The 22,558-nt window shown below is 42.2% G+C and overlaps 3 protein-coding genes across 3 annotated transcripts in view; 1 reads left to right on the top strand and 2 right to left on the bottom strand.

The window, feature by feature from the left end:
* LOC103622881 (taste receptor type 2 member 9) overlaps window positions 1-262 on the bottom strand; it is a 1,340-nt gene extending 1,078 nt beyond the window's left edge. The window contains 1 exon segment of the mRNA XM_008641896.2: window positions 238-262. Coding sequence (XP_008640118.2) covers window positions 238-262 — 25 coding nt within the window.
* Window positions 263-3,454: 3,192 nt separating this feature from the next.
* Window positions 3,455-6,348, bottom strand: LOC103622879 (taste receptor type 2 member 116). Its single transcript, XM_008641895.2, has 2 exons — window positions 6,328-6,348; window positions 3,455-4,433 (listed from the first exon to the last, which is right to left on the bottom strand). Exons 1-2 carry the CDS (start codon window positions 6,346-6,348, stop codon window positions 3,462-3,464), a joined length of 993 nt encoding a protein of 330 aa, XP_008640117.1. The 3' UTR covers window positions 3,455-3,461.
* A 1,219-nt stretch (window positions 6,349-7,567) lies between these two features.
* MEP1A (meprin A subunit alpha) lies at window positions 7,568-22,285 on the top strand. The gene is made up of 14 exons (XM_008641823.2): window positions 7,568-7,636; window positions 7,716-7,740; window positions 7,838-7,885; window positions 8,558-8,598; window positions 8,705-8,783; window positions 9,099-9,216; window positions 10,382-10,557; window positions 12,165-12,386; window positions 13,313-13,462; window positions 16,060-16,275; window positions 17,147-17,605; window positions 19,017-19,187; window positions 19,775-19,982; window positions 20,347-22,285. Exons 1-14 carry the CDS (start codon window positions 7,568-7,570, stop codon window positions 20,492-20,494), a joined length of 2,130 nt encoding a protein of 709 aa, XP_008640045.1. The 3' UTR covers window positions 20,495-22,285.
* Window positions 22,286-22,558: the final 273 nt, after the last annotated feature.

The following is a 22,558-nucleotide window of genomic DNA, read 5'->3' as shown; positions in this document are numbered from 1 at the left end:
ACCTGCTGCTGCTGCTGGGGGGGATTTTGGTGCTGCTGCTCTGGGGAGCAGGGCAGGTGCAGGGATGTAAATGTGCTGGGTATCGCCTTACCTGGGGCCGGTGTCACCCTTGACTATTTGAATGTTGGTTCAGGGGAGCTGTGTTGGGTGACACAAACAGCAGAGATGTTTTTGTGCAGTGGAGAGTGTTGTGATTTTGTGAGTGACCCGTGTTTGAGCAGTGTCAGGCTTCAGGACCTGGGTTCTTCTGTCCTTTGGTCATCTATGATTATCATGGAGAGCCCTGGCTGTGCTCAGCTGAGAACAGTCAGGGGAGTCACTGTACTGTTTAATCTGGACTCCATGAGCTGCAAAGTTCCACCAAGATGCTGGAAAACTGGAGTTTATTTTGATCCTTCACAGGCATTTAAATCTATGTTCATTTTATGAATGGCATTGCTGTAAGTGCAGAGCCACATAGTTGGGCAAGTGAGGGGGGACATGGAAAGTAAAGGTGGCATTTTTTTTTACAAGAATGAGTTGAAGCCTATAGAGCAAAAAGGGTGAAAACTGAGATGAGTGCCTGTGCCAGGGTTCAAATCTCATCTGCTGAGAAAGTGAAGGCTTTCAAGGATGGGTCCATGCTGGGTTTCCCCCACACTGCAGTGCCATAAAGCTTCCAAATTAATGTAAATCCTGATAGCTTAACACAACAGGCAAGTTGTGTTAAGCTCTGTAGGGCATGGACTGCCCATGAACTTTGGGTTAGTACAGGACCTGGCACATTAGGCCTTGCACATCAGGCCCAGAGTAACCAAGGGGATCTCATCTGATGCTGTGGTGGAACCAGGAAAAATGAAACCCCAACAAAGAGCTCTATGGCTACAGGAAATGAACCACCAGCATGTTCTCTCTTCAGAATGATAATACCCATGTTTTCTGTGGGATATAAATACCAGCAGTATGTTATGTAACTATTCATATCACACCCTCCTAATTGCATGTTTTTGACAGACATAAAATTTGGAATGTCACCCAGAGCAGTTTTCCATCGCATGCCAGCACTGGGCAGCCATTCCCATTGACTTCTGACATCTCTCATGGGTCAGCTTCCCTGTGCTGGGCACATCCTGCATCTGTCCCCATGGGCTGTGCAGGGTGGCTGTGCTGATGGACACCCTGTCCCCTGCAGTGCCAGCTGAGTGGGGCTGGTGCACAGGGCAGGGATGCTGAGCTGGGTGTCACTCTCAGGGGTTTCACAGGGATGGAAGGAGGGATCTGCAGCGTGGTTTGCTGGGGCTGTGGAGTTTTGTGTGGTCACATCTGCAAGGTGCTGGTTTTGCCTGCTGAGTCTTGTGTATGTGAGGTTGTGAGGGATGATGTTGCACTGGATGTAGGGAATAAGATGGATCTTCCAGGGCTTTCTTGTGAAATCAGTTGTGACTGTCATGTTAAAGGGCGAAGTGCATGAGTATCAGCAGAGAAAGAGAGGAGGTGTGGTGCTTGTCCTTACAAGGCTTTTCACCTGGGAGATGTGTCCAGAAGAGATGTTTTAAGATCAGCCTGTGGACCTGAGCTGGAGACAGAAGTGACCAGTTCAGGTTCTGCTCTGTTCGTGTTGGAACTATTTTATGTTTCACCTGCTGTGGAGGGGTGACCTTGGGCAGCAGCCAGGCCCCCACCCAGCTGCTCCTTCTCTCTCACCTACAGGTGGAACAGGAGTGAAAAACAGGATAGAAAAGCTGATTGATCGAGCTAAAGGCTGGGAGATCACTCCTCTGTTACTGTCATGGACAAAATATATTTGACATGGGGAAAATGAATTTAATTTATTTGCATATAGAAAATAGAGTAGGATAATGAGCAAGAAATACAAAACTAGATCACACTGCCTCCACCACCCTTTCATCCCAGGCTCAACTTCACTCCTTCATCCCCAGCTCCTCCACCTCCTCCCCCACAGCAGCACAAGGGGGTGCAGTCAGTTCATAATGAGTTGTCTCCTCCACTCCGTTTTCATGCTGTTCCCCTGATCCAGAACAAAATATGGGGTTTACTGAGCCAGAGTCCACTGGGAAAGCCAATCTCATCACCAAGTCAAAGCAGGCCAGCAGGGCAGTCACACAGAGCAGGGAATCCTGTCCTTGCAGGCAGTGGGGCAGAGAGGACACACAGGGCTGGCGTGGGAAGGGGGCTCTGCACCCCCTGAGCACCCGGGGCTGTTCCTGCTTCGCTGTTTGTGCATCAGTGAGCACCTCTGGTGAGTGACAGGGATCAGCATGTTCACACAGAGCTGTCAGCCACTGCTGGACAGTGGTACAGCCCATAATATATCACACAGCACAGGGCCACAGCAGAAAGAAAGGTAAAACAGAAAAGAAATAAACCTGTTTATTGCAGCAATTTCAATCAGTGACTACCAAAACATTTGTGGCAGGTTTGCAGTATTGTTATTGCTGTTTTGCAGCCAGTCTGTGTCCGTTATATTAAGGGTATAGAAATTTGGCAGAAAATAAACCCCTTGCTGTTCCTCAGAGATCAAAGGGCCTTGGTGTGGCTCAGCCTAATTTCTGATTATAGCAAATTCAACCCTGTAAGTCTTGTTGTGTTCAATAAGAACTTTCACAATCACAGAATTACAAATAATGAATTTTATTGTAGAAATACAAATTTGGAATTGCCACTAATAAATACGCTCACTGGATTAGAGCTAAATATATTAAAATACAAAATAGAACAGCAACAGTTAAATCATTAAGCTCAACTTTTACCATCAGTTGTGCCTATAAATGAAATTTCACTGGGGTACAGTCTGACACAGTTGGAAGAGCAAATCTTAACAAAGAGGTGTTCCCTGCTTTGGGGAGGAGAGCAAAGCAATCCTGTTGTCCTGTCTGCAGTGGGGTCATATTCCTCTGCCATGGAGGATTTCAAATGCCAAATCTGTACTTTTGGGAGAAGTACACGTGAGGCTGCAATCAAAATACCCTATTGCTGCCATCCTAAATGGTGGCAGGCACCCAGCTGATGAGGAAATGAGGGCTATCAAGGTTCTGATAACAAAGGCTATGAGTCTTGGGCAGGGGCTGCATTAACAGGACATCACTCCCTCTTCCACTGGGCTCAGGCAGAGGTAAAGGGCCTCTGCCTGATAATCTATCACCCCTCCAGCAGACTCTCATGCCCATATTAATCCCTTCACCACGCCGGGATTTAGGCTTCATTCCTACAACAGGGCTAAATGACTTTGGTAATAACAAAAATGTATCTCAAAGATTTAGCTAAATCTAAATACAGTAATAACTTATTTAACTCACAATAGTTTAGTTCAATAAATATGAATGAATTTTTCTTAACTTAGACGGTGAAGAGAGAACATCTGTATCATCTGCACTGCCTAGAGAGTTGCATTAGAGTACATTACTTGTTTTCTATGGTGAAGATTCAACATTTTGCATGGGCTCCAGCTTTTTTCACAGTTCCTACTTCATGAAAAACTTGCACTTCACATAGCAGAGAATCTTTAGCAGTGCCTTTTCCAACTTGGGATTACCAAAAATCAGAATAAGGGAATGAACACCTGGAAATGCATTCAGATATATGGATATAAGAAGTATCATGGTATTTTCATTCTTATTGACATAAATTATTGTCAGGATCAAACATATGAAATTGATGCTGTACATCACTAAGAAGGAGAGAATTGATTTCATGGCCCTGATGTGGGCATCCATGCTGAGGTTGTTCCTGGAGTTTGTCTGCATCTTGCGTTTGTGTCTCCAGAGAGAAAAGAGAAGGAAAACAGCAGAAAAGATGACTGCCATAAATGAAGCAGCATATCCAAAGCCCATGAGAAAAAAAGAAGAGAAAAAATGTTTATCCATTCTGACACTTGCTTCCAAAAAATTTCCAAGGCAGGTGAAATTGAGGTTGTTACTGTCAGTTTCAGCGAGGTCATAGATAATGATGCTTACAGCTGAGGCTAAAATCCCTGACCCCAACAAGAGCCAGGGCACAATCCTGTCAATTTTTACTTTCAGGTAGATGAAGAACCTGTTCCTGAAATTCGCAATTTTTATACAATAAAAAACACAAAGACAGGCAGAAAACCACAAGTGGGAATAATTTAAAAACGTTTGAAAAGATACAATAAGCTGAATTATGGTGTGAACATAAAGGTAATTGGGATAAATTATTGAAAGAAAGGAATATACCCATGAGATGCACAAATGCCAAAACCTGGAGCATCCCAGAAGCAGCAAGATCTTCTCATTAGAGTTCAGGGTTTTCTTTTTGACCCAGGCAATGCAAAGCACACAAACAAGGAAAGCGTTTATCCACATGCCAGCAAAGGCCTCCAGGCTGATGATGGCCAGAGTTGTGGCCCCGTATGAAGTGACATTGGATTGCTGTGGAGAGTGACAAGCTTCCACGCTGCGAGCTGGGGAGCAGAGCTGTGCTGGCCAAGGGGGCTGTGGCAGCAGTGCCTGAGGCAGGGCAGTGGCTGCTGTTGGTGGAGTGTCAGGGATGGCAGGAGCAGCTTTATAGAGCTGCTGCTGCTGCTGGGGGGGATTTTGGTGCTGCTGCTCTGGGGAGCAGGGCAGGTGCAGGGATGTAAATGTGCTGGGTATCGCCTTACCTGGGGCCGGTGTCACCCTTGACTATTTGAATGTTGGTTCAGGGGAGCTGTGTTGGGTGACACAAACAGCGGAGATGTTTTTGTGCAGTGGAGAGTGTTGTGATTTTGTGCCTGACCCCTGTTTGTTGGTGTCAGACTTCATGACCTGGGTTCTTGTCTCCCTTGCTCACCATTGATGCTCACTCAGAGTGGATTTTGCACTCAGCAAAGCACAGCCATGACAGTGAGGTGAGTAATAAAGTCAGGGAATCCTAATCTGGAAAACATTCATGTTGATCTGCTCCCCCCTATGTGCCTTGTGTCTTCCTACCAGCCCCATCTCAGTAAAGGATAAGAGGACATGCAGATATTTTCTAAGTAAAATAGTTCAGAGCACTATCCTTGTTACCATCTGATTTTAGACACTATTTTAAGTTTTGAATAATACAGGAGGAGAAATAAATAATAAATTGCTGTTAAAATTGTATGTATCTCTCCTGTCTCTCTTTTTACTGGCCCTGAGCTCAAAGTTGACAACAGTTCAGATTATATTATAGCATGCAATAAAATTTTCCAGCGGTACTTGAACAATGCCCTGGATGTCCAAAAGCCTGCTTGTTTGTCTCAGTACTATCAGTTTATCTAATAACAGACTATCTCTCTATGACCTTTGCCAAAATTACTCCAGTCAGGAAATTTTGCTAACAGCCTCCTGTTCTTTCATCCAGGCAGATATTTTTTATATATGCTCTTATTTTTAATGTACACTTATTCATTCTTTCTTCTAGAATTATAGATATTTATAATACTTTAAAAGCAGAGCAAGTTCTGTTGTTATCCTCTGCTGTGTATTTCAGATCTGAATGCTGAAGTTCTTAACCTGGAGGCATTTGACAAGTTCAGTCTTGTGCTGATTTCAAGTTCTACAAAGGGAAACAGACTTACCTAAAATTTGGGAAGCTGGATGGATAATTTTTTATTAAAAATGTGGTTGGTACCACTTTGATATGACAGGTTTTTAATCTCAGGAGGATTTTTTTTCATTCTTGCCTGTATGAAGGACACAAATACCTGAGCCACATTTTTGTCTCAAAGTTTGTGTTATAGTGGAGTTAAAACCAGTACAAGCAGATTAACAAAAGGGATTATCTGCATTTAGTGACACCAGCTTGTGCCTGTGTCTACGAATCTGGGGTGGATTTGCCCTTGGGTGTGGGAATACTGACGTACAGCAGTTTGGGGCACTTCATTCAATGTGGTGTAAGAAACCATAAGGCACCTGCTGTACTACCCAGAGTGGACGAGCAACAGCTTTTGCCATCACCAGGTTTTTTACAGAACTGCAGCCAATGGAAGCACGTGCGTGCACTGCCCTCCAGGGAGGACAGAATGAAACTGGTGGTGGAGCCCCTCTGCTATAGACACGGGCTGAGAGCTGAGGCTGTTCAGGCTGGACAAGAGAAGGCTTCAGGGAGACCTAAAGTCCAGTGCCTAAAGGGGGTCCAAGAGAGCCCCTATATATATATGAAAACAAATATATGCCCTCAGAATGACTTCTCTTTAGACATCCTCTTTAGGTTCTTCAGTTATTTTAAAGTTAAGGGTACTAAAAACCAAGTGTTTCTCAGACTGCTCTGGTTTTGCTTCAATTTTTTTGTTTTGTTCTCACATCCACTGCTACACATCTGCAAATATGGTCTTTGTGCTGTGTTTTGACTCTCTTTGCTCACCTGTGAGAACAGCCTCGACATGATGTATCTTGAGACATACTTATTTTACTAGTACTGTGTCCTGTTCAGCTTAGGTGTCAGAAACAATCATTCCTAAAAGCAAGTGCTGAAGAACACCCATGTATGCTAGGTGAAAGATTAGTGCTCTGGGGCCCTTCTTCTCCAAACAAGAAAAGATGTCTGTACTTTTTTCTCTGCAATGTGATCTCTTATGAATAGCTTCCTACTCTGATTTGTTTGGAGAAAAATATGTTGCTTAGGTTGAAGGACTGACTCCTTTCTAGGATAAGCCCATATCCTACTCAAAACTTACTGACCCAAGCTCTCTGCCTTGCACTGTGGGTGGTGGTGTCATGGCACAAGCCCTTTCCTGTCTAACTGCTGAACATAGGGGTGAACATCCTCACTTTTGTGACTTTTAATTTCAGATGTGAAATAAAGAACAGGATTCCATGCCTAAGTTAAAGGCATTCAGGTAATCCAGGGCACATGGAACTCATGGGAATACTGATGCACAGCAAACTAGAGATTTATAGAGCCCTTCCTGACCCATGCCCCCTGAGAAAGAAGACAGCAAGGTGCAGGACAAGAGTTTGTGATCTCTGAAACCCACCAGAAAACAAAGGAGCATCAAACTGGAAAGCCAAGGATTACTGATACAAGTGACCACTTCTGGAGGCAGAGAGTGGCAGGTTGTGCATGGAGCATCAGTTCTGGGATGGGATCAGCTGAGGGAAAACACTGTCACAGCATTCATAATCATACCTCTCTTACTTCTGATCTTTACAATGTGATGTTAATTATTAATTGAAAGCAGCACTGCGCCAAATTCTAATGGCGCTGGACTGCTATAAACCTGGAATAATTCTGCTTGAGAGTGTGGCTTTTCTCCTGTGCAGTCAAGATCATAATGCTGACAGATAACAAACACAGAAGAAGGAGTCAGCAACTTTGGGCCAGATGGAGAACCTGTTATGTGAAGTCTGGGTGGGTCTTTCACCAGCTGCACTGAAGACATGAAGTTACCACATTCCTCTCTGCAATGTTCCTCCAAGTGGACTTAGGTAGTTGATAAGAGCAATGCCATCAGGTGCCATCCAGGGGGAAATCTGACTGTTATAGTAATGCTTCAAAGGTGGAAAGTCTGATGCTGGTTGGCTGATGCTCCATGGAAAGCTCAGCAACATGCCCTATATATTGCCAGAGATAAGAGGGACCAGCTTCTGTTCCCACTGCAAAAATGGGCTCCAGCATCTTCCCACTCTGCCTGACACTTCTTCTATGTTCTGTCTATGGTTCTCCAGTCTCTGTAAGTAAAACCTGATTTCTACAGGCTCCTCTCAGTCTAGAGGCATACCTTATACTGGTTGTATTCCATTCTCTTCCAGGTGGGACATGTCTCCAATGAAGCTGGTAAGTGCTGTGTGAGCTGGTTTGAGTTTTGAAGCATTTCCTTCTACTTGCTGTGTGCCACCACATCTGAACACTGTATGTTTTGACTGTCTTGCAGATTCTGGAGCTGGTGAGATATTCAAAGACATTCCCCAGATCAACTTGGGTGAGTTCATGCCTAAATTCTCATGAGGCCTGAAGAGTTGTGAGCATAATGCTGAATTTTCAGTATTGTAAAGGAGACTGATGGTCAGGTAGCTCATGAGAGAGAATATAATTCAAGAGAATTATAATCAAGTGAGCTCTGAATTACCTTCCTCTCTCTGTGACACCTGAATCTATCCAGGACTGGAACCCTGTGTAAACAAGGGATGCAGATGTCTTTCCTTTCTGAAATTTGCACAGACCCATGGTGCTAAGGCAGAAAAACACTGTATGATTTGGAAGGACTCTGGAGTCCCACCAGCATTTTCTGCCCATCTCTATATGATTTTTATAAAGTTTTACAAACATGGAAAAAAACTTAGATGTTTATTGAGCACTGTCCCACTGTGTGACTCTTGTCACTACCAGAGAGCAAGCAGAGATTATCAAAGGTGACCATGGATAATAGTGCCACCACAAAGGCAAACATTGCCAAGAAGTAAAACTGAGTAGAAACTAGAAACTGCTGTTACTTTTATTATTGCCTATATTTCAGTGTATAGAGGCTGGTCCTTACTTATTTTCTGTAGCTGCCCAAGGACATTAACCTTGTATAAGTATGTTCAATATGGTTTATGAAATGAAATACATTTGATGTTTCATTGACACTATCCTTGATTAAATTGCATTTCAGCTGCTGGACTGGACCTCTTTCAGGGCGATATATTGCTCCCTGTAAGTAATTAAAACCTTTCTGTTGCTTGTCCTAATTGTATCTTTGCTACAAATCAGCTTAGCTCCCTGCAGTAGATGCATCACCAGCTGTTAATTCCCTTTTCAGAAAAACCAGCGAAATGCCTTAAGAAATGAGACCTACAGATGGAAGTTCCCTATTCCCTATATTCTGGGTGATGACCTAGGTAAAGGAGACACTTTATTCAGATTTTATCTCCAATCCTCCAATATTTGTACTGCAGTCCCTGTGATAAAAAAATTGCCTTTTCCAGAACTGTTTCTCTCACACTAAAAATGTTACTAATAACTACTTATTGTAGTCTTGTTTATATCAAAATTATTTTCCTTCTACAGCTAACATAGCAAACCACAACTTAATCAAATTCAATAATTTCTTTTCAATCATTTTTCCTTTGGTTCCATGTGTGAATCTGTACATATCTTACGTCTCCAAGGTGAACAAACTGCAGTGTATTAAAGGTTCTTTCCTTGTTTTCTAGACCTGAATGCCAAAGGAGTAATTCTCCAGGCATTTGAAATGTTCCGCCTGAAGTCCTGCGTTGATTTCAAGCCATATGAAGGAGAAAGAACCTACATTTTTTTTAGCAAACAAGATGGGTAAGGGTAATATCAAATTCTGTTTAGTTTTGCAATGTAGAATCAGCTGGGAACCCATTCCATTTGACTTCAGCAGTCTAAAGGTTTGCTGTCAGCAGAGAAAAAGAGGCCACCAGGAAAACAACTCATTTTGCATTCTCAGACAAAGAGCTTGCAAGCAGCTGCCTCCCTCTGCTGACTGTTATTTACAGGATGAGCTCTGAAGGTGAATCCCAGCATCTCTGAGTTTTCATCAACTGCTTCCAGTTTTCCATCTAGGGTTGTTTTCCATTTCAGTGAAGAGCCCCACGTACATCCTTTTAACTTACCAGGAAAGTGAATGTGAATAGCTAGAATTCAAGTTTGGAAATTTTTGTAAGACAGACAAAAAAAAAAAAAGTGATGGAAAGAGAGTTTATTGTAATATATCTGTTGGTTTGGAATGGCTCTTCTTTAATGACTAGTCTCTCAAAGTCTGAAAGGGTGTTATACACAGAAATTCAAGTTTTTAAGAACTGAAAGGATTTATTTTATTTCCTACAACTAAGTATGTTTTGAAAGAAAGTGAAGAAAAGCACAAAAATCTTATCACTATATCAGCTGTGAATATTTCTTATTTTCCCAGAAGTTCATGTTTCTGCCTTCAGCTCTTCCTTGAGTGCCCAATGACACTTGTCGTACAAGTTTGCAAGCTCCATAATTTTTGACAAGTCAGTGTTGAAGATCTTAATACTGGAAATGTATTTTCACACCTCTGGCCAATGCAAGGCATGGTTGTTCTTAAAAAGGACCAAATGTTGCTATTCTAAATACTCCTGAGTTTTTTCTCTAGCCCAAGTTATTGCAAAAAAGCTCAGCCTGTTTTGATGAATTTACTGTTTCCATGTATGTTTTATGTTTCTTGGCAAAATGGAAGCTGATGCAGGACTAAACTTCTGTGGCTTTTCAAAAATGCAGGGTGAGCTTCTCTGACACAGAGGATAAGTAATGAAGTGATAGTTTCTGGGGGTAAGTCTGCTTTCAGAGTAGCATATTTTTAGAGAATTAAGGCATGTGGTCAGCATTTAAATAATGATTTATGTGACTCCTTTAATATTAAGAACATCTATGATTGTACTTTAAATCCAGTGAGCAGATTGAGAAGTTAAATACAGAGAACAGGGAGTAAGCTCTCCCTCTTTCTCAGGTGTTGGTCCATGGTGGGGGACCTGCAGACTGGACAGAACCTCTCAATTGGGTCAGGGTGTGACTACAGAGCTATTGTGGAACATGAGATCCTGCACGCTTTAGGATTTTACCACGAGCAGTCGAGGATGGACCGGGATGACTACGTGAATATCTGGTGGGACGAAATTATTGCAGGTGGGTTTTAACATTCAAGTTAGAATTTGCAAAGTGCAGATTTGTCAATATCCTATTTGCAATTCTAGATTTTAAGACCTTTCTAAAGATAGAATTTTAGAAACAGTAGGGCACACCTGAGACCACAGTAAATCAAGAAATTTTGGTACCTCTTCTCTGGTCAAAAGCCAGAGATTGTCTAAGGCCAGAAGATAGAGGCCCTGCTTGGAAATCAGGACTTTTATTTCCCCTTGGCTCCAGGATTGATCTGCTCTCTTATTTTAAACAAATCACTTCCCATCTCTCTGAATCTGTTTCCTCTTACCATGTCATGCAAATTGTAAACTTAGATGGTGAGATTTGAGGTGGCTCTTCTTTAAGCAAAGATCCTTTCAAAATCTGAAAGGTTTTTATATTCAGAGATTCAGGCTTTCCTGAAACTGGAAATATTCACTTTGCCATGAAAAAAACCTCAAAATTATTAGATCAGATGAGAAATATGAAATAGTTCTCTCCTGCCCAGCGTGTCTCTGTGGGTTTTTGCTTTCAGGTTTAGTATTATCAGATTCAGTGGCTTTATGAGTTTCAGCAAAATCTTCACAGTCCCCCTGGTGCCTAGGCAGTTTCTTCGTAGTCCTCTGTGAGATCTGATTATGTATTTACACAACAATGATTTGTTTGAAAAGGAGTGGCTAGGGGAGGGTTTTTTTTAATTTTATTTTTGATAAAAGGTGCAATTCAAGTATCTGTAAGAAAACAATTCCAAGCTCTTATATAACCTCAAGCCTTGAACTGAAGACCTTTGTGATTTGCAGAAGGGCAGGGCAGTTGTTATACAGAGAAACTGTAATTACCCAACAGCACAGTCATGTGATGTTTTATCTTTGAAAAAGAATGCCAAATATTCTGAAAACATTATTTGCAGTCAGAAATGCTGGCAAGATCTTTTTACTTTTATACCAAAGCCTGTGAAATGGCTCCCTCTCTTTGCCCTAGCAGACACCTTCATAATGAAAAACTTTCTCTAAGGGCAAATTACTTCACCAAGAAACCATGAGGAATGTGTTTCCAAGGGCCATTTCAGTAGAAATACCAATATTATAAATCTAGGGTAAAAATACCTTTTTTTCCCCCAGAGATTGCTAGGGCATTCTTTACCTAAAGGAGAACAGAACCTGAAGACACTCCAGGGTTGTCATATTTATCTCCTTTATGAGTTTCAGGACCTCTCCTTCTCTATATATGATCTAATATCCTGGGAAATGTTTGCATCAATGTTCACAGATTCTGGAATGGAGTATATTAATCCTTAATCCTTCAGGATCATTACTGTTAAACCATTCCTATTAATTGTAATCTAACCTCCTATATATACCATTCTTTACAGCTCATTGGTATTTGTTTTTGAATTTACTGAAGTCACCTGTGAGAGCACAGAGCTGCAATCAAAAGGCACTGCTTTGTTGTCCAAATGACAAACACAAACCTAAGTTTCAATATTTTGTTGCGAAGTAATTGCTTTTGGGTATATAATTTGTGCCTTAGAAAACTGTATCCAAGGGGATGTGCTAATGCCATTTCCTTTCAATTTTCTCTAAAAATGAAGCACTTTTCTGTTCTTTTACCAGGCAAAGAGCACAATTTTGTGAAGTACAATGACAGCTACATCACTGATCTGAACACCCCCTACGACTACGAATCATTGATGCACTATGAACCACTTTCATTTAACAAAAATGAAAGTGTCCCCACAATTACAGCAAAGATACCAGCATTTGATGACATAATTGGACAACGTCTAGACCTCAGTGCCATTGACCTGGAAAGACTGAATCGCATGTACAACTGCAGTAAGTCAGAATTTAACCATGGCAAACTATTTATTTGGTTATACTTGAGCCAGGCTGGTCCACCTTCCTTACATCTCTAAAATAACAAAAACTCTTCTCAAATGTGCTTCAGGAGGTATGGGACAGGACGTGTGGTGTGCAGATAAACACAAACAGTTTATTCCCTTCTCATCCGTTTTTAGCTCTTCTCACTCTCATGATTTTTGTAAAAATTAGTCAAGGAAAGTCAAACCATTCACACTTTTTCTTCCATGCTGCTCCCAGGAGTTCAGACCTGTGGTTGTGTACTGCCTGTGGTGTGCGGGCAGCCTTGTTGTGCTTTTTTAAGGTGAATGCAACTGCACTTTGTCCTCTTTTACTGACATTTGGTCTTAATCAGATTATTTTGCTCCTGAGATTGGCTAGTTCTAGAATCCCGCACTGTCTAGGTGTTTGCTGAGCTGGTTGAAGATGGTATCACTGATCATGGTTGTTACTGAAAAGTTATTGTCCCCTCAGTGCTGCCAGCAGAAGCATCACCTTGCAGGCAAACTCAGCTGAACCAGCTTAAGGTAACAGGGTGGACTTTGCTTAGAGTGGAAGGACAGAGCTCAAGTTTATCAATCAGGGAACTGCTGTGAAGAACAATAACTTCAGCTGAGGAATGGTTACATACACCAAGGCTGGCAAACAGGCACAAAGACAGTCACTGCCACGTGGGGCTCTTTAACCTTCTCCAAAGAGGTCAAAGGTGGTTGTCTTTATCCAGGGAATTCCTCCAGGAATCCAACGTTTCCTCCTCTGAGTCATTGGGCTCACATCCCCTAGCGTGAGGGTTGTCTTCTCTACAGGATGGTTATACTGCTGTAAACAAACCCCACCAAAATTAGAGCAGAAATTTTAATGAGCTACTACTCTGAGATGACCATGTGTGTATTTTTTTTCAGCTTCAACTCACACCTTTTTGGACCAGTGTTCTTTTGAGTTTGAGAACATCTGTGGTATGATCCAGGGCACCAACCATGACCAGAACTGGGTCCACCAACAGAGCAGCGTGACAGGGCAGGAGGACCACACACTTTCTGGGCGCTGCAGAGGTAAAACAAAGGAATGGGACACTTTCTGAGCTGGGTTTTCTCCAGGGCTGATTACAATGACAGGTTCAGAGAAGTTGTTAAAGACCCTGTACAGTGCTTGCACTCCCACTCTCACTAAACTTTTTCAATTTAGTGGAATGTTGTCCACACTAGCAAGATCAAGGGGGACAAAGAACAATCTTAACTAGGGGTCTTTTAAATATAACCTGGGAAATTATTTACTTCAACTTCCAAAGTCTGTATAAGAGTTATGTTACCTCATGATAAGAATCAAACAGCACTTGTAGCCACTCATAAATGTTGTGCTTGCAATGCAAATGGGAAGTTAAGCTTGTGGAGTTCTAGTTCTGGAAGCAGAAGAAAGTTGCAAAGATTTTATGATAGGAGTTCAGGGATACTTTTTATTTTCATGTGGTAATTTCATCATTTTTCAAAGGAAGACATTCTCAAAAACAGAGCAGTGAGCCCCAGTCACAGTCACAGGGTGCTAGTTTACAGCTGAGAATAAAGATGAAGTCCCAACCGGCAGTTCTGAAAAGCAAGAGCCTAATTTCTCATTGTTTAGACAGGATAAACTACAACACACTTTCAAGATAAAAGTGACTTCTGTGGTAAATTTTGCCTCAGTACAGGGGGAAGGAATCCTGACCTAAAGCACATTCACTTGTCCTTTGTAACTCTTCGACTTGCTGTACTCTGGAGTAGCTTATTCCCCTCAAGTGACCCACCCACTGGAAAGAACAGATCTCCAACCTTTTATAATGCTGGTAGTTGTGGATCAGGCCCAAGACAACAATATAACTCAAGAAAACCACCTGATATTTTCTAGAAATACATGTTTCTAACCCTCAGCTGATTCTTAATTCTTTCTCTCCTCTCTCTCACCCCATACAGTACAATTGTAACTGGAGAAAATAATTTAAATGAGTTGTTTATCAGGCAAAATCCAGTCTGCCTGAACTGAGCACTTAATGTGCACTTAGGCTTTAAAATCCAGTGACTCAGTACAAAATAAGTATCAATGTTATTTGAAGAGTTAATGGAGAGGGGTGGGTGCCTCTGAGGATCTCCAAAGTGTAGAAATGAATTGCATGAGTAGGGAGTGTCTCTCCTTTTGGCACCTCCAAAGGGTCATTGACACTATCAGGAATTTTGATGTTTTTTGAGAAGTGGTTCTGCAATCAGAATCATCTCAAGTGGGGGCAAATTCTAAGTTTCTCACATAGATGGATTCTATTTTGCCCAGACAGCTTTGGTATTCTGGGTTTTTGACTTACTGCTGGCTAAATGGAAGGAGGGAAAGTACAGCTTAACATTTAGGGGGTCTGCTGAAGTCTGCCAGGGCCATATTCTAATTGCCATGGATACTTATTGTTGCCTTTGACTTTCTTATCAAAAAGGACACGTAGTCTAGATCATTTGGGGGTTTGTTACTACAACAATTTCAACAACAGGCTCACAGCACTGCTTCTCACTTGTGATCATACTTGGATTTAATACACTCACATTTAAAATAAGTTTAGCTGATGGTCAAGTGTCATACATTGCATAGAGCAATCTCTAGCAAGGCTCCTGTGGACATGAGTTCAAAACATTGCTACCATGTGGAAGGGAATGGAGATCCTTCCCCTGACAGATTAGAGAGAACCTAATAAACAGCTCAAAACCCTTCACTAAGCATGCAGGAAGCTGCACTGCCTTTATGCAGGTGTAACTGTTGGAACAACATGATCTTTAAGGTTCTTTCCAACCTAAACCAGTCTGTGATTCTACGATATGTTATCTTGGACAGGAGTCCATGGCACTTTCACACAACAGCTAAAAAAATTTAACTTATTAATTTAATCTTTGACTAAATTGAATAACTAAAAAGCGACACAATACCATACAGATAAGACATGACAACTTCATGTGATACCAAGATATGAGGTGTGCAAATGGTGAATCCTTGTAAATATAAGGATAAAAGTAGACACTTCAAAACTAAAGTAAAGAACACTTCAAAAATGTTAATGGACAATTAAACTAGAGGAGCAGGAATTCTTAAATAATTTTCTTAAGATGAGTAATTGAGTTTTGAAGTGTTTGGGAAAGCTGTTTAAAAAGACCTTCTGCATGTTCAAGGTCAGGACAGTGCTAGATTTGTGTCCAACCCCTGTTTATCATCTTTATTGCTGATAAGAAATTATCTAACTCTTTACAAGGCAATATAGCATGTGATCTCTAAGATCTCATTTTTAGATTATCTTCAGTATAAATCAAATTTAAAAATGTATCTACTAATTGCTTGTGGTCAGCACTGAATCCTCTGTTTCATATATCTCTGACATTCCTGAGGAATCCAATTTCCAATTAGAGCAACTAATGCAAAACTGACAGGAGCTGACAGCAGTGAGTTCCATGTATGTGCTGAACTACTACTCCTGTTTTTATCCCAGTCTGTCTTGGATGGTTATCACATGCTATTTCCTTTACTATTCACATTAAGTACTACTCTTCTGCTTACTAAAAAAGTGCAGTTGAAATGATGAATTTACACTATGCAGCTTTGCAGGAAATGTGTAAACAGGGAGTGACAGTCTACCCTTTCTTCCCAGATGCTGGCTACTTCATGTTCTTCAGCACCAGCTCTGGCCAGGCAGATGAGGTGGCAATCCTAGAGTCCAGAATCCTTTATCCAAAGAGAACTCAGCAGTGCCTCCAGTTCTTCTATAGGACCACAGGAAGCCCTTCTGACAAGCTGATCATCTGGCTTAAAGAGGATGATGGCACTGGGAACATTCGCAAGATGAGGAAAATTCAAACCTTTCAAGGTAATTCTGGAAATAAGATGAATATTTGGGTAGAGGGGAGGAGTTGTCTTACTGTTCCCATGAATGCAGAAGACTGTCTCAGAAACCAAAAGATTTTCCCAAAGTTGCCAGAATACATTGCAATACAGCTAAGAATTTTGGTATTACATGAGGAACTGTGGGTTGTAATATTGTAAATTTGGTGCTTCACAGCAGAAGTCACAACATCCCTAAAACTATGTTACACTTGGTGATTAAGAGGGACCCCAAGCCATGCTGAGACCAACTGACTGTCTCCACTGGCTGTTATATGATCTAAGAGTGTGCTGTTCAGATGTAAATACCTGTGCTCCTCTGCAGTCGATACTGCAGACTGATTTTTAGATAGTTGGAAATATAAAAACATATGCAGTTTTGGAAATGTGAACTGGATTCCCCTTTAGGTGATTTGCTAAATAGGACAAACTCAGCCACTGAGGCTCCATGTGTTTTATGTTGTCAAAGCACAAGACCTGTCATAATCTGCCTACATCAGGCTGCAGCAGCTTGCAGGGAGGGATAATTCCCTGGAAAAGTGTTAGAAAAAACTAATTCTAACACTTGATTCCCACCCTCCTTTTTGTCTTAGCTCTTAGCATGTTGCCCTTTCTAGTAGAGACTGTCATTCCCTAATGTGTGAAGAGTTCTTTGTACAACATCTCCAAAGCATTTAGATAACAAAACAGTGTGGATATATTATAGTAACAACATCCACTTAAGATCTCTGCCCTTCAGGACTCTGTGAGAGGTCCAGTTGTCTAAAAGTGCAGCTGGGATGGATGGCTAGGGGCAAGTTGCTTCATAATATCTCTAATCACACTGATAGCAATGTTTTGCTTTCCTTTTATCACAGCGGACAGTGACTCCAACTGGAAAATTGCCCACGTAACCCTCAACGCTCAGAAGAAGTTCCGTTACCTCTTCCAAGGACTGAAGGGCAACCCCAGCTCTTCATCGGGTGGGATTGCTATTGATGATGTCACTCTGACAGAGACCCCCTGTCCCACAGCTGTGTGGGTCATTCACAACTTCAGCAAAATCCTTGAGAACTCATCCATCAGTGTTATTGAAAGCCCCCGTTTTTACAGCCCTGAGGGTTATGGATTTGGCATCAGCGTGTTGCCGAACTACCAGAACAGCAGCTACGCTCGTGTTGCCTTCCACCTGTGCAGTGGAGAGAACGATGCAGTTCTGGAGTGGCCAGCTCTGAACCGACAGGCCACACTCACCGTGCTGGATCAGGACCCTGATGTCCTGAAAAGGATGTCCTCGAGCAAAAGCTTCACCACAAGCAAAGACCACATTAACTCAGGTAAGAGGTGCCTGCCTGGAGGAATGTTGGCAGCGAGAGCCAAGGAATCAGAGTAAGAGAACTGAGTGTAGGACTCAGAGCTGAGAAACTTTGGACATATTTCCCAGTTTGGGAAACTTTCCTGTGTACAACTTGCCAGTGTGTGACTCAGAATTCCTGCCTGTGGAAGATTGTATAACATGAAAAGTGACACATACAAGGTTGGTGTTATTATGAACAACCCCTGGGATATCTGAGTATGATTCTAAATGTAGAATTCTCCTGAGAGCAGGAAATTCCCATTCTACCTGTGGATTGTCCATTGTGATAGGTGACATATCATCACAGGTTGGTGGAATGCCAGCAGGGTGCAGTATTCTGTTAGTAAAGCAACAAAAATTTGAACCTGCACTTAGGAGGTTCAGTCAACTTCAACATACTCAGTGAACCTCAACCTACATGGTCTGAATGCACAACATTCACCCTTTCTCATGGATGTGTTAATTCAAAATCGTTCAGCCTGGAGAAGAGAAGGCTGAACAATCAGGGTGACCTAATTGTGGCCTTCCAGTACCTGAAGGGAGCCTGCAGGAAAAATGGAGAGAGACAATTTACAAAAGCATGGAGTGCCGGGACAAAAGGGAATTGTCTTCAAACTGAAAGAGAGTAGGTTTAGAATAGATATTAGGAAGAAATTCTTTTCTGTGAGGATGGCTGGGCACTGGAACCAGCTGCCCAGAGAAAATGTGGATGTCCCATCCTTGGAAGTGTCCAAGGCCAGGCTGGATGGGGCTTGGAGCAACCTTGTCTAGTGGAAGGTGTCCCTGCCCATGGCAGGGGTTGGAATGAGATGATCTTTAAGGTCCCTTCCAATCCAAACTATTCTCTGATTCTATGACAGAAATAATAATAGGACAAATGGAGTCTGTTACAGAATAAAATACTATACATGAATCTTCATCACTTTCTACTTTTTCTAGTGGAAGTTAAGTACATACTTTTTCAGTAGGAGCTTTTAAACTCTAAGTATGAATATGTTCATATTGAATATGAATATTCAATAAAATCATAGGAATGACCAAAATCTGCTAAATTCTAACCCATAGGTACTTGGAAACTGGTGGGGGAGCATCCTTACTCAGGAGGAAACTCTTAGCTGGTGACAATGAGGAGGCAATTTGTGTTTGGTTAGTTCTCAATGAAAGAGGAGTTGTGGAATTTCAGTGGTCTCACATAGACTAAGAATCCTCACGCAGACCATACCTGAAGATCACCTGGAACCTTTAGTTGGTCAGTCCTCTGGGATTTGTTTGGGGATTTCAGGTCTAAACTTGATTTTACAGCATAAATCCCCTTTAACACTGTAATGCAGAAAGCAGTCATGTAGTACTTTGAGCTGCACGACATTGTGGTGCTCATTTTCTCTTTGCAGGTAATGGAGCTATAATATGGGATAAACCATCAATTGCTGGAAGATATGATGAGTCGTGCAATTGCAACAGAAGTGTAGCCTGGGGGTGGAATAACTTCATATCCCACAGACAGATGAGACGGAGAAGCTTCCTGAAAAATGATGACCTGATTATTTTTGCAGAATTTAATGGTAAGGACCCTTTTCCTGATTCTCCTTACAAAATAGGTGATTCGTTCTATTTTCATACATTCAGATAACTCTTGCCACCTGTCTCCAACATCTCTTCTACTGGGAATCAACTTTAAAAAGTTGATTAATGCTTTAAAAAGCATTTCTGTTACCTAGTGTCAGGTGGGTGAGGTTGACTAAAGTGATTGTGAGTTCAGGGGGATCTAAATGGCAGTGAGTTTTGAAATGCTAACTTCTTAGACACCCTTAGGCACCCTGACCAGTAGCTATGTCCATTTCTAAGCACTGAACATACTAAAGGCTATCCCCACTGTCTTTATTTCCAAGTAGGATGGCCTCACTTGGCATAATTTTTCAAAGTACGGAACATCACAGATTTACCTAACTTGTTTCTGTAATTTCAGTCTTATTTTCTGTCTTGTGCTTTAAATACACAGAACTTGTTGTGGTACAGCAAGAGCTCTGTGAAGGGAAAATGGACAAGGAGCACCCTCTGGTCCACAAAGCACCCTGTGAGCCCCTGATATGAGGCACACTACACATAGTATCACTCACTGATTCTGATGTCTTTTTCCTTTTTTTAAAAGATATAATTCACCTCAATAAAACTGAAGTTCCTGTTCAACGTGTGCAATCTGCCCTCACGGAAGGCCTTGTTCTTGAAAGGCAGAAGAGAGCAGCCCATGACATGGAGCCTGTCCAAGACCAGCTGCCTTATCTGCCAGACCCATGTGACCCAAACCCTTGTCAGAATGATGGAGTCTGTGTGAATGTGAACGGAAAAGCAAGCTGCAGGTACCACAGACCTCCTCCCTCCTTGCCCTGGCCTTCTTCAAGCAATGCAGCTAAAAAAGTATTCAGAGCTACAGATCTCAGAGGTCTAAGCCACCAGGTCTTCAAGGAAAGGTAGAAACAAAACACTTTAGCACAGTGACTGGTTCCTACCAGCAGCCAGGAGGGCAGGTTTCTTTGCATAAAGCAAAGAAGCCCCATTCTGTGATGCTGCCAGGGTGTGTAAACAGCCTCCACACAAGGTGGGAACGTTGTGATGTGAATCCCTCCAATGGGAACAGCTCATCTGGGATAATGAATGTGAGGAGCTTGGGGTGAGGGCATGACAAGGCTGCTGATCCACTGAACCTGTGCTTTGTTTTCCCAGGTGCCCATCAGGACAAGCCTTCTTCTTCACAGGTGAGAGATGTCAGTCAAGGCAGGTCCACGGGAACATCCTGGGAATGGTGATTGGTGGAATTGCTGGAACTATTGTCTTATCTATCATCCTCATTTCCATGATGGCTAGAAGATAAAAAACTGCAGGGGGGACAAATCTCAGCCTGCTGTTTTTCCATAGTTCATAAGATACCGGGTTTCAGTGAAAAATGATGAATACAAATAGTAGAAAACCAGTCATCATATGGATTAAAAGCTCTGTCAACAGCTTGGCAGCAGTCTGGTTTTTTCTGAGGGATGTGGCAGTTAAAGTGTGTCATGTAGAGCTTCTGTCTGATGAAAATTCATACACTGCCTTTCTTGTATGTTTTTTGAAAGTTTTGTTTCTTCATCCCATAGCAAGCAGCAGTGCTGAGAGCCTATGCATTTACTCTCAGCCACAGTTCAAACTCAGATTAAATAACTGGCAAAACCTCTCAAATCACTAGTAAAAGTCAAACTAAAACACATGTATTAAGATTCTGGAAATGTTCCTACAAAAATTGCTCAAGAATTCTAAAGGGTACAGATATTTATGTAAGTCAGTACATCATCACTCACTTTCCCTGGGGCTGTGCTGGTTTTCTTACACTAATTAGCTATTACACAGATTTCATAAACTACTATTCCATGGTTTTGGCCAGTGCTCTAGCAGGGAAATACATCCACATTAAAGTTAGCTGTCTTTCTAGAGGGTTTCATCACATAAGGTTTTCAAAGACTCAAGTGTACAGCTATTCTCTGAGCCTAATGAAGGGGGTTTTTAAAGCAACTATAAAACTCCCATAATTTCAACAGGCTCTGGATGGAATTGGAGCAGAGTATCAATTATCATAGGGTAGAATCTCTCATGTTGCCATTAAGTTCACATGTCTTTGGAAACCATAATCTCACAAGTCGAGGAGTGTGTGAAGATGAAGACTGGGTCTGTGGTACTACAGTGTGCTGGATAAGGTGTTGACATCCTCGAACTTAACTGCAGATATCAGAAAGAAATTCATCTATATGTCCTAAGATCTCTGCTTTCAAGGGCTCTAACAGTTTCCACACTTGAAGCTCTGATATCCAGGTTTCCTGGGAAAGCAGTTTCTTTGTCTCTGCAGGAGTTCAGAATACAAATGGTAAATAATCACAGAAGGTGATGCTGCCCTTGTACTTATCAGGTACAAGGGATGGCAGCCAAGGGAAAATGCACTCTTATGGCAGTAGGCTGTACACAGGGAGCTGATTCCTACTTAGATCCATTCTGCTGATCACGGCAGTCCTGTAGGGACAAACCATCCATTTAATTAAGGCATTATCACCAAGTTAATACTCTGTCCCTATTATTCTTTGCCTTTGAAATAAAATCAAAACAAACACTTATATCAGCTTTTCCTGCAACACACCTGACTGCCTGGATCTCACAGGTGATAGGGAATTACAGATCTGATTACTTTCTGCTATCTGGATTAGAGGTTTCCCCCTTGGATCAAGTGAGTTTCCCACCCAAGTTGACAACCTCATAAATCACTCAGGGTTATGCAATGAAAGACAGGAGATCCATAAAGTTGAATAAAATTACATGGTGCAGCTTTCTCGTCAATGTGTGAGATAGAAACTAAGGCAGGGAGGATCCCGGCAAACCCCAGCCAAGTGCTACCCTGCACATGATTTTGGTGGACACCAAGAATAAGAATGTAAGTTGTCACCATGCACTCCAAACACATGTGTAGGCTCCAACGTTCTGTTTGCTCGTGTAGACAGAGCCCAAGTCTCCACTCTGCCAAACCACACACTGACTCTTCTCTGCCAGGAGAACCTGTCGTGGCTTCCAGACACGGGGGATGTCCCACCAAGTGGTCCTGGGTGCATTTGGGCCCTGTTTGATGGTCTGGCTCCCTTCAGAGCATCACAGCAGGGAAACTCTTGTATGGTTGTTTCCTTGTCCAAGGCTGGGACTGGAACTAGATGGTTCTGCTGGGCAGATATTTTCTTTGTTGTTAACAAGACACCTCATCTTTTGCAGCATGGCTGGCAGGTGCAGACCTGCAGTCACACAGGAGTTTCACTGAGGGCTGGTGGCCATCCCTTTCAGGGATAGCTGTGGACAGGCTCCTTCTTGGCTACCCTGGCTCACCTGACCCCGGGGACACCATGGGCTCAATGATTTGGGCGATGCC

The sequence above is a fragment of the Corvus brachyrhynchos genome, unplaced genomic scaffold (assembly GCF_000691975.1).
Source record: "Corvus brachyrhynchos isolate BGI_N302 unplaced genomic scaffold, ASM69197v1 scaffold116, whole genome shotgun sequence".
Taxonomy (NCBI): Eukaryota; Metazoa; Chordata; class Aves; order Passeriformes; family Corvidae; genus Corvus; species Corvus brachyrhynchos.
This window is presented reverse-complemented; position numbering and strand designations above follow the sequence as displayed.

What these genes read in the sequence shown, in the direction of transcription:
- LOC103622879 (XM_008641895.2), bottom strand. Translation starts at nt 6,348, where the DNA reads ATGTCGAGGCTGTTCTCACAG. An exon ending in TGTCGAGGCTGTTCTCACAG is followed by an intron (nt 4,434 to 6,327) that starts GTGAGCAAAGAG and finishes TGGCCAGCACAG; the next exon opens with CTCTGCTCCCCAGCTCGCAG.
- MEP1A (XM_008641823.2), top strand. Translation starts at nt 7,568, where the DNA reads ATGGGCTCCAGCATCTTCCCACTCTGCCTGACACTTCTTCTATGTTCT. An exon ending in TCTATGGTTCTCCAGTCTCT is followed by an intron (nt 7,637 to 7,715) that starts GTAAGTAAAACC and finishes ATTCTCTTCCAG; the next exon opens with GTGGGACATGTCTCCAATGA. An exon ending in ACATGTCTCCAATGAAGCTG is followed by an intron (nt 7,741 to 7,837) that starts GTAAGTGCTGTG and finishes ACTGTCTTGCAG; the next exon opens with ATTCTGGAGCTGGTGAGATA.